The 12,468-nt window shown below is 37.6% G+C and overlaps 1 protein-coding gene across 7 annotated transcripts in view; it reads left to right on the forward strand.

The window, feature by feature from the left end:
• Positions 1 to 3,559: 3,559 nt before the first annotated feature.
• The window catches only part of LOC109402987 (liprin-alpha-1), a 545,355-nt gene continuing 536,446 nt past the window's right edge, over positions 3,560 to 12,468 (forward strand). For all 7 annotated transcript variants that reach the window (XM_062854909.1, XM_062854913.1, XM_062854915.1 and 4 more), the window contains exons 1-2: positions 3,560 to 3,714; positions 3,818 to 4,149. In XM_062854909.1, coding sequence (XP_062710893.1) covers positions 3,901 to 4,149 — 249 coding nt within the window. In that variant the 5' untranslated portion in view covers positions 3,560 to 3,714; positions 3,818 to 3,900. The remainder of the gene's footprint in view (positions 3,715 to 3,817; positions 4,150 to 12,468) is intronic.

Genomic DNA, 12,468 nt, shown 5'->3' on the forward strand with positions numbered 1-12,468 from the left:
GCCGTCCGACAATTGTCGGCGCCTGTGCTATTCAGCCAGTGTCTCCAGCCACGGAGAGTACGCCACTGCCATCGTCCGTCGAGATCCTACCGCCATCATCGAGAAGCCGAACACCAGGACAAACACCCCCTCCCCTTTACAAACGCCACCAGCCACATTACGGATCCGTGAGAAACACCAAGCATGCAAGTAAGACACCCATATTGTGACGTCACGAATAAATTGTAAAAATGTATCAGCTTCAGGTGTAACCAATCTATAGAAGAAAGAGCCACACGGTATTCGTCTTGCCTGAATCACAGTTGGTGTAGTTTAACGCCCCCTTCCCCTTTATATATATGTTAGCCTGACCTATACATTCAGCCCTTTTCAGAGCTTCCTAAATTCTGCTCCTGCTCGGATGAATCATCCTCTGCCTGAGTATTGGGTCAATGAAATAACATAAACGACCCTGAAGATCCACATCCCGCTGAGCCAGTGAGTTTCAGACTGACGGCGGCGGCGTCGTAGCGACGTCCTCAAACCGTAAACAAACAGGTCAACGGGACGCCTCACACACCAATCCAAAAAGGCCAATTTTCACAAAAAGGAATTTAGACATTTTATTTGCACAAATTTCACTCTATAATGTTTCATTTTTGTATATTATGAACATTACTCTTGTGAATTTAAAGGATCAATATCTCAACAATGTATATGCGCTTAAATTTCCTTGTTTTTTTTTTGTGTAAAACATTTCGACATTCGTTTACTTACATATGGGTACTTTATCATCAAAGTGCATATAAGTTCGCAGCTTCCAGAGTGAGCTGCGATCGGACTTTGATTTTTATCAAAATTGATAATGTGTATGTTCTAGAAACAGTTTCTCTTTGAGGGGGAAAAGATGTTGGATTGTACCCTCTAATTGCTTAAGTGTCCCACAGGTCCCACACAATGCATACGTTTGCGTGTGCGTGACAGTAGTTTGACACATTTCCCATGGGAAAACTGTCAAAGAAACGCAAACCTCGACGGAACGGACGCTATGTGCTCCAGGCTTTAAGCCTGTGTCAAACTACTGTCACGCACACGCAAACGTATGCATTGTGTGGGGCACTTTAGGTTTAATTTATCTACCGTCATGTTTACCACTCTATACACATAGATGTCATTGACAGTTAGGTTAGAAAAACAGAAAAACAGAAAGATATTGTCTGTTCGGAAAAAAACTAGAAAATCAGCTTCGGTGAACGACACGTCTGCCTTTTTCCGAAGTTCATAGTATGTCACTACCGGGTGGTCATGACGAAAAATTTTGAAATAAATCATGTTTTGTAACTATAAATGAAAGCTTCAAATAACCTTTTGAGTATATTGAATACTCATTATCCTAAAAGTAGTAACGTTATAAAACATTTCATTGCATTTTCGACGCGATTTTGCATAGTTATAAGAGAAAAATCTAGATTGAGTTTAAATAAGGGCGAAAGTAACATGAGAGAGTTCTCTTCATCGACTCTCTCTTCTGCAAATTAAAGTGACAAGATGCAAATTCAATCGAACTTTTTTACACTTAGACGCTAGATTGCATCGCAACTTAGAGATTTATGGCCATAAAGTGCAATCATACTTGCATCTTGTCACTTTAATTTGAAGAAGAGAGAGTCGACGAAGAGAACTCTCTCATGTTACTTTCGCCCTTATTTAAACTCAATCTAGAAATGTCTAGTTATGCAATTCATGTGTCTCTCTGATCAGACAACCTTAAAACGCTGGTGCAACTAGGGTTTATTTACATTTTCCAGCACTCGCTCCATCGACTTTTTCCGAGATTGTTGAAGATTTTAATGTTCTACCGGTTCTACCAAATAGAGCAGCGCTTTGCGGAAACTTCTTGTACGTTTATTTCTTTTGCCCATCTTTCAGGTATTTGCTGAAGCGATAGTCAATTCTTGTTAGGCATTTCCCGAATAGCCAGATTGTGCTTCGAAATCCTTAGAAAGTTGTACCCACACAAACCGTATTGGATTCACCTACCGTTGTCGCACACTGGATGATGAATACGGAGCATTATAATGATGCTGCTGTAGGTGGTTAAAGGTTTCTATTTATCCATTTCCATGCGTTACGAAATAAGAATCACATAAAATCCCACAAACTCAGACACTAATTACTGAGAAATTGCGGTCAGCGCTTTGGAGAACCAATAAGGCATTTTATGAGACGTTTCAAATCAGCTGTTTTTTGAATGTTTTCCAGTTTTGAAGTCCAACCGCTGGGCCCATTTATTTACATTTTCGCTAGCATAACATGTGACACAGGCCCATCAAATAAACGGGGTTCATTCATCTGCAAAAATGCGTCAATCCGCCCACTATAATCAATATCCGTAGACCGTGGGGAGGTTTTTTGTATCTGCTAGTGATATCATGCACCTCGGGGGATTGATAAATGCCACATTAGAAATCAAAACATTTCTGTCAGCAAAAATCTGATTGGGGCTCACCACATGTTATGCTACTTTTCGCGAAAACAAAAACATCAAATGTAAACAATAACAATGAGCGGCCCATCGGTAGCACGTCTCGTAAAATAGCTTATGTTTTGCCTTTTTTATTTACTAAGAGCACAGATGACAGTGACAACAGTGACAAGTAGCTTGACACTTGGCTACTTCGGAAGAAAAGTTCGGTTCGGAAGTCCAACCACCGAATTCTAACTTAGTGCTTCGCCGACAATAATTAATTAAATTTACGTTTGATGTCTTTAACTTAACGTATTAAACGATTTTTGTATATAAAAATGTTATGTAAAGTTAACACATTTCACAACACTTCAAAAAATGAGGCAACTTTACGTTAAGTTTAAGTATGCAAATTTCAACAAATATGTGTGGTTCAATGTCTATGCAGTAAGTATCATTCATTTTGTTTCAAATAAGCCAAGAAAAATTAAAATTGAATAAAAGATGACAAAGATATCAACAAATCACTTTTCCATGTTTTACGATAGTGATCCCAAACTTTACATGCCGATACATAATTTTGAGGGGTGACCCAAACTTTTGGTCGATGACATCAAGGATTAATTTACTTATTAACTTTTTAGATCTTTTAGCTAAGTTCTGTAGAAAGCAGTTGAAAACTAATAGAAAAAAGGTCATATGTATTACCGTTCTCATCTTAAAATTTGGTCGACCCAATTTCCAGCGACACTGCCGTAAGTTTATATTCATTTTTTAGAAAATTTGGCAACTTTGAGTTAAGTTTACATACAAGATTTTTGAAAAAGATTCTTTTAAATCATGTTCAAAGTTTCTTTGACTTATTATCTTTTGAATGAGACCAAGGGTTTTGAAATCGGACGCAAATTGGCGAAGATATGGGCCTAAAAAAATACATGGTTTTGAGGGGGTGACCCCAAACTTTTGATCGGGAGTGTAAGTGTAAAAAAGTTCGATTGAATTTGCATGTTGTCACTTTAATTTGCAGAAGAGAGAGTCGATGAAAAGAACACTCTCATGTTACTTTCGCCCTTATTTAAACTCAATCTAGATTGATTCGCTGGTTTGAAATATTTTCCAGTGTGTGTCTATCATCGGCTTATCATTATTGCCAACATTTTAAAAATGAAGCGAAAAATGGTGACAGATCAACGGGAGTAATCTCAGGAGTAATTTAATGATGGCCTCTTCGGTAGTAGATAAAATACAATCTTGTTGTATCAGTTAAGGTGTGTTCGATAATACAATATTCAAGTTTAAGAAAGCCAGGATTAGATTTGGTGCCTTTTAAATATCAGTCATTTGATAAAATGTATATATTTTTCGTTACAGACAGCAACATAGATATGTTACATACGACCTGTCTTGTGTTATAAATATTGCTGTAAAACTGAGTGTTGATCAAAATCACAAAAATGTGGAACATGATGTGTGATGTTATGCCCACGATCTCCGAGGACAGCATCTCGCAGAGATCGTCACAATTCAGCGGAGAGGATCCAAATTTTGAACAGCTAATGGTATCGATGCTGGATGAACGAGATAAACTGATGGAAAGTCTGAGAGAAGCGCAGGAGAGGCTCGCGGAATCGGAAAACAAGTTACAAGAGGTCGAAAAAGAACGTGACAGCCTACACAGACAAATAGCTGCTAATTTACCTCAGGTTAGGCATTTTGTTTGGTAAAAACTAATCAATAACTCAACATTTACTTAAGCACTGAAAATATGAAAATTTCCGAATGTCACTGTCACTAGCATGAAGAATGTAATGGCGAAAATAGCCATAAAATCCTGCATGAAGAATAATATCGACCAGATGCATTGAATCCCAGACAGACCGAGCACTACACTGGTACTTAGTGGCCAGTGCCAACATAATTCCATTTATAGGGTTACGGATATATGTTGGATGATTGTGCTCATTTTCCCGAAACGTTTCTTCTGCATTACTATTTATTTCGAAGGCAGTGGTACTGAGCCTGTTGGAGCCAGTCCACCGTAGCCACACAGGCCATAGTGAGGCTAGTTCCGTCGATGACCGTTTCTTAATTACAAGGAAAAAAACGCAATAGTCATCTTCCATCTAACTAGACAGCTGGCGACTGATATCTCAACAAATTGGATCAATGAAGCAAATTTTTTTAGCATTCGCCGTATGTAAACAAAGACGCCATCGTATATGCACAGAAAAAAACTGTTGTGTAATAATACATCTGAACTGCTGCAACCCGGTCAATCCGTCCGTTGCATGAATATTACATCGGACAGTGTACACATAAGAACAAAAGATTTTTCATCAAAATTATGTAATCGTACATAGGAATCGTGATAACATTGATTGTTTAGTACATCGGAATGAGTTACATCGGGTGGGTGCATTTATTTTTTGCTGTGTGGTCATAAGCATTCCCCTAAACATAATTTTGATTAAGTCGGTCAATAAATCTGCCAATTGTTGCACCGACGCTTATGGGAGCACCAGTGGATAACTTACACTGAGGAAGATTACAAGCAGGGGTGTAAGGTCCTACCCTCTACGCCCACCCAAAGATGCTCACCTGCGCGCCATCTACTGTTGGTTCTAAGTTTTAAACATCGTTTGTTTAATGGTTTTATAAACATCAATAGTAGAACAAACATCAGCGTTTTTCTCTCGATTTAGATGATTATGATCAGTGTTTTCGGTAATTATCGAAATTTCTTTTATCACAGTGGTAAATTATCCTCTCATTAGAGAAAAATAATCGCCCAGGGAGTTTTCAATTTTTTAGCCGGTTCTTGCACTCCAAACAAAGCAACAACAAAAACAAGCGAGAGTAGAGGCTAATATTTTATAATGGTGAAAACAGAACACTGTTTTTTTTTCGGAATGATTTTTTTTTTCAATCTAATATGATAAATATAACAATCTGTATGTGCAAATCACATACTGATTTGCTTTTAGCATGATAAAACGGTATTAAATTCAGTTTTTCAATCGAAAATTGAACTTTTTTTGTTTGGTAGTTCTCTCTAATAAAGACAAATCAATCAATCAATGTTTGGTAGTTACGTCTTTTTACTGGTTCTAAAACATGATAGAGGGTAGGCGAAATTTGTTACCAGTTGACAGTCACCTCTGATTACAAGTACAGGTCGGACTCGATTATCCGGAGTATCGATTTTTATTTCACTCCGGATAATCGAATTCTCCGGATAATCGAATCACAAAAAAAATCAAATCAGGATTTAAAAACACTTGGATATGAATGTTTTTGTTGTTTTATTTATAAAGCAGTCGTGTATACAGAAATTCGAATAAGGGAACGTCCATAAATTACGTCACACACAATTTTTACTTTTCTCATTTTTCCTATTCATACTTTTTGTATGAGACCTGTGGAGTTTTGGATGGGTCACCTTTCGCTGAATCTCCCTTCTTCTTTACAAAAGTGATGTAATTTATGGACGTTCCAATAGGGTATGTATACAGTGAGCTCTGATTGTATTTTTGGCTGACAAAATCGGGGTATTTTTCGTCAATTTTGAACTCAATAAAAAAGGTTATGATTCTGTAAAACAAAAAATACAGTAAAGGAGGGATGGTGAAGGGAGAAGGGTGTGATTTATGTAAATTTGTGTCGATGGACGAAAAAAATATGCTTCTGTTATTAATACCGGAACTATTCCATCTTCAACTTTTTCTTGGCCATATATTCCAACTGCAACACAGAGCAAACATTACATGAGCCCCGATAATAGACGGTAGGTGAAGAGGAACAGGTTCGTGCTGCTTGAATTATTAAATCAAGCAACGAATAAGGGACCGTTAATAAATGACGTAGCATTTTAGGAGTGAGGAAGGAGTCTGTAAAAGTGCGACGAGCCATATGCTAGGAGGGGGAGAAGGTGTCAAAAATTGGCCAAAAAATGCTACGTGATTTGTGGACGTTTCCTAAAAATAAATAAAACATCACAAATAACATATCCTATTTCTGACCAACATTGACTCATACTGTCCGAACTGGCTCCGTTTCCAGTGCTTCTCCGTGTTAATTTTCAAAGTAGGGTACCAAACTATTTGCACAGTGGCTGGTATTTTGGGCAGTTTCTGCTATTGAGCTTCTCTAGAATTTTTAGCATTTCGACAAGTTGCTCTTCTACCTCTACACTGAAAAAAAGGACATGGTAATTTCGACCGTATCGAGGGTGAAATTAAAAACTTTTACCACTTGATTTTGGTAGACCATGAATCCTGCTTGATATTACTATGGACGGGGTCGAATTTACCATACCATTTTTGATTACATTTTTTGGTTGTTTACAACCATATTTTTCAGTCAATTTTACTATGTGCAACGATAAACAGCATAGTAGACGTAACCATAAAATAGGCGTTTTTACTATATCGTGGTTTATGGCTGGTAGTGGGTTTGTTTACATCCTACAATGAAAAAAAAAAGTGAGGAATTCGAAGTTACGTTTTTATTTATGAGATTTAAATACATATTTAACAACACAAAAAAAAATGTTACAATAAATACATGAGGATGGGGGTTTAAAATGATGTTTCATAATGCTGTGGTGACCTGGAGATCCTGGTGGTGATCGAGATTAGGCTTTTGTGTTTCGGATGAGGCATTGGCGGAACTGTGGAAGGACCCGGCGGAAGCACCCTGGCAAGCACTCATCAAAGACTGGACGATGTTTTCAGGAATCTTGGGGAGCTGGGCGGTTGCAGCATCTGCAAGTAAAACTAACGATTTGGCTTTTTATAAGGGGAAGTGAGCAAGTTCGATGTATTGTAATTGCTTAAAGGTACCTGGAGCTACTGCATCCGTTTCACTACTGGGGATCAAACTTTGGCTTTACGTCTCGATCAGCCTCTTGTGCTTTGGTTTGGGTGACTTTGTGCCGTGTCCGATTGAAGCCTAAGATTGTTCAGGCTGGTAGGGTAGGTAATCAAAATTTGAACCGAATTGCGGCTTTCTGAAGCAGTGCAAATTTTAAGTGATTTTTTCTCCCACATGGAAATAATTTACTACGACAAAATCGTATGTACATGAAAGCCACGGGCATAAGCTTTCTGTTAAATGGTAAAAAGTTTGTATTTGCACCGAATTTCATTGAAATATTCGATTTATCATCAACAATGATTTTAATCTTAATTTGAACCATCGCAATCATAATTTGAACCAATTTTAATCTTAATTTGAACTACTGGCGGCAGCAGCTCGAGCAACTCACAAAACAGCCAATTCCATGCTAAACAATGAAAAATCACACGAATCTGCTAATTCTCATACCTATTTTTCATTAGGCAGTGGAATCTCAACTCAGAATGTTCGAAATTCTTTAGGAATTTGGAAACTAAATTTGGATTTTTCCATCCCCCAAGAGTAAACAAAACAAACACTAGCGCAATCTACAGGCCAACACTAGAAGCTCACCCCCGTTTACTAGTTCAAATTTAGATTACAAATGGTTCAACTTAAGATAACATTCTCCAAGTAAGAATCATTTAAATTTGATAATTTTATGAGAAATAATGCGGAATTTTATTCGGTTGGTCGATTCTATGATAAATAAGCTTTCATTTGATGTGTTCACATATTGCGTGTGATACAATGCATGAGCTGTACGAGTGCACCGAAAATGTGCTTTCTCTTGGGGGAAATGGGTGAAATCACAGTGATTTTTCAATTACCTGTTCTCCATGACAAAAACGCTTTTTTCAATGCTTTTAAAGTCCATGTTATCATGTTATATTACGGAAAGCTGTTTAACATCTTTTTCGGGACAATATTTGCCTGAAAAGTACGTCGTTTTAATGAATTTTGAAATGGTTCAAATTAAGATTACAATTTGACTAGTTCAAAGCTTGATTTCTTACCCTAGGAAATTCGCACAGAAAAAAACGGTCCTGTAGGAAGTCCCTGTTGCAGGTCGTTCCTGGGATTTGCGCTTTAACCATCAGATCAGGTTCTCTCCTGGCGGAATCCAGCAGCTTGCACTCTCGGGACGGTGCGATGAATCCGAACATCAGATTTCGGATTTTCTTAAAAATTCAGAAGTTTCAAATTTGGCAGCCTGAGGTAGAGAAACATCGTTTTAGAACAGATGCCGAGGATCATGATAAGTTGATTCAATAATTATTATTTTAATTGGATTACAATCGATAACAAACTCACTATGGACACAAAGATGGGCACACTCCACTATAGTTAAAAGGTTTAAAATCATTTAAGATTCAGAAAACGACTTGAATTTATGCAACTTTGGGCGCAGCAACCACCCGAAAACTGTTATGATGGGTATGTTTTAACTAAACATGAGAATTGTATATACCAAACAAAAAATAGTACTGATAAACACAAATGGTGTTATCAAGTTGACTATGTTTGATAGTATTTGATACTATTTTCGTTTTCGTGACACCATGGTAATTTCAAAGGAAACATAGTAATCACCATTGATAACATGCTCACGATTACTATTTTTTGGCATGGTAAAATTAAGCATGGCAGAATAGTTAAATTTACTCTAACATTTTTTTCAGTGTAGGTTGCGCGCCAGGGTATAATGTGTGTTGGTCACTTTGCGACGATTAACTCAAATCCACACACCAGCGCACAATTTGCGCGCCGATTGCCTATGCGCCAAGTTTTTCACTAGCCAAATCACTATTAATCAGAGGTTTAATGAAGTAAAAGCGTTGTTACCGGCAATAATGTCTTTGTTGTACATTATTTCCAGACATAAGGAAGTTCAATATTTAAAACAAAAAATGGATCCGAACCCTAAGAGAGATAGAGCTCTTGGCGCGAACCATTTTGACACTTGTTTATTTACATTTTGTATGGTGCACAACCCGGCGCATTGGCTGTCGGCGCATAAATTGTTGGCCAGTATGCGGATTTCAGGAAAGATTCGCAATATAACTAAATCGTTTTCAAACCAATCAATTTAATATAGCTACATACTAGACGTATCCCACCGTGTACAACAAATCAAGTCAATTGGATCAAAATTGATAGAGTTCTATCGAAAAAGTACCCGAAAAAGACGCCTTCCTGAGATGGTTCCACTTCCCTATTCTAAATTCGAAACAGCCTCCGCGCTCTGTCTATGATACACACGTGATACTGGGAGCACAGATGCCCGCAAAAGCACGCTTATTACAAAACATATTACAATCTCGCTAAGGGCATCCCCGTAGAAATCTCTAAAGGAGCTCTTGGATTTGCCCCTGAAGAAATTACTATAGGAATCCCTAGAAAAGTCTCTTAAAGGTTTTAAAAGGAGTTCTCTGAATCACTACTGAAAACACTGTTATTAATTGAGGATTTCTGTGAAAATCTCTTGAGAAATCCCTAGAGGAATTCATGGACAAAATCCTGAAGGACTATATATGTAGGAGCTCTTGCAGAAATCTTTTACAGAACCCTGAAGAATATTTGGATAAGTATCTGAAGAAATCTTGGCAAGAGATTTTGCCCGAGTTCATGGAAAAAAATCTGGAGGAAGAGGAATCCATGGAGGTATTTTAGGTAAAATTCCACGACAAATCCAAGAAAGAATCCCAGGAAGAAGAATCCGTGAAAAATTTAAAGTAGAAATTCCTGATGGAATTTCAACAAGAATTCCCGAAGTATTTCTGTTAAAACTCCTCGAAAAGAATCTGCAGTACGAATTCCTGAAGGAGCCCCAGGAGGATCCATAATTCTTAGAGGAATACCAAGCAATACCAAGAGAATTCATCATTGAAAAAAATCTCTAGATGATTTCCCCTGTGAGAAGTCAATGGAAGAAATTCTGGAGGAATTCCAGCAAACATATCTGAAGCAATCCCAGCAGAAATTCTTTGAGAATTTTCTGGCACACACTTAAATTAAATCGCCGACCTCAGCAAACCGATTGCTGAGAATCCAACAGCCGAGAATCCGGTAATAATTTTCACTGAATCTCGGTAAAAGAGATGTCGTTAAAACTTTGCCGAAATCCAGCTTTTTACCGAGATCTCGGCAAAAATATTATTCAGTAAATATTTAACCGAGATATCAGCTGTTGGATTCTCGGTAAACCGTTTACCGAGATCAATTTCTGAATTTAAGTGTGCAGACGCAAATTTTGCAAGTTTTGACTGAAACAAGATTCAAAATTGTTTGGCCCTTTTCAAATATTGGTTTGTTACGTAGTTTGAATATGATGCCAAAAGCACAAAGATTGATTGTACAATGGAATACCGAGTTTAAAACACTTCTATTATCTTATCCAAATAAGACTAATCGGGTCAAAAACCTACAAAATCGGGGAAAAAATTCGGGGCTTTCAAAACATGGTTAACACTTCATTATAATACTAAATTATTTAAAATTTCTGCATTAAAATATAATAAATAATTCTCGATAAAAATACTCCGGATAATCGAGTCTAAAATTCCGGATACTAATCGAACCCCGGATAATCGAGTCTCCGGATAATCGAGTCCGACCTGTAGTCGAAATGCGCGTATCTGTCGAAGGATAAGCAATTGGGTTTTTAAATTTTGAAAAAATCATTCATTTTTTGATTTTATACGAAAGAGCACCTTTTTCTAGGTGGTGCGAATAGAAACGGCTTTATTTTTCAAGCTAGCTAACACACACCTACACACTCCCGGCACACAGCTTGTGAACACGCACGGGCGTTCAATTTTCTTGCAACCACCTCTCTCAGCGCGGTTGTCAAACACGCCGTCGCGACGCTGTTCGGAAATGGTAAACATGATCAATCCACCATCACGCTTAAACTGCTCCGCACATCGCATGAGTAACAGTTACTCACTGTGGAGCATCGCTGCAAATCCGGGAGAATGTGTGAAAATTATGTGTACGTCATACTCACGCCGTGAGCTGATGGCCACTTACTCATTTTTGAGCTCCTGGTTTGTGTTGACAAACGCTCCAAAAAGCGAGCGTTGGTCAATAAACGCTATTAAAAAAAATAAAAAGAAAAGTTTTTCGTTGTGGGGATCACCGAAAGTAAGTATTCCATTTAAAATTAATAAAATAAAGTGATAACATATAGTTTTTTAATTAAATTTAGGTGAAGAAATGCATTGTTATGTTATCTTCTGTGATGCAGATTAGAAAATATGCCGATTCGGAACCACCACGAGTATGAGTGAGCGTTTTGGTCAAGTTTTGACTCACTCGATAACATTCGGTTACGAACAGGAGGAATGGCCAAAGCACCGGTTCACGGAATTTACTTCCATTCCTGCGTCATTAGCAGAGATTCGTTGGATGTTAACACAAGAGTTTACCAAACGTAATCAGAATGTCCATCAGGCCCATCGAAATATTTTTTTCTTCAAAATTATGTATTTTTTATAATTATATTATTGTAAATCTTAAACTACCACAAACAATTGAGTTTTATTTATCAAAAAAAACAACATTGAAATAAAATAAATTTGGTCAAATGTGCAACTTTCACACATTTCCGAAGCAAGCGAAGCATACGCATTTATGTGTAACGGTTACTCATTCTTCCGGAATGGTGACGAAACGCTTCAATGTGTGAAGCTTACTCATGCTGCTTTGGCTCTCAAGCACTTGCTCAAAAATGAGTAAGGCCCCTCTTGCTCACTTTAGGAGTGCCATGGGATGAATATAAATTTGAGTAGATCTTGCTCATTATTGAGTGGACCGACTTCTGCGTGATCATTCCGATTTTTCTCTCGTGTTCAAAGTTTATTATTTTGCATTCGCGATAGAAATTTTGATGGATAATTGTGACAAAATTAGCTAAAATAGGCTCAAAACAATGTTTATCCTTCTCCTCGCTTTCCAACGGCTTGGCAGCGGCAAATGAGGATAATGTGACAACAGTTTTGATTATATCCACAGCATCTAGATAACAATACTCTTCAATCAATCACACTGGTTCAGCAAGGTTTAACATAACCTCCATCTTCAATGTTTGGCTCCCGCTGAGAGAGCATATTGAGTCAGTCCGC

Source organism: Aedes albopictus, chromosome 2 (assembly GCF_035046485.1).
Source record: "Aedes albopictus strain Foshan chromosome 2, AalbF5, whole genome shotgun sequence".
Classification (NCBI taxonomy): domain Eukaryota; kingdom Metazoa; phylum Arthropoda; class Insecta; order Diptera; family Culicidae; genus Aedes; species Aedes albopictus.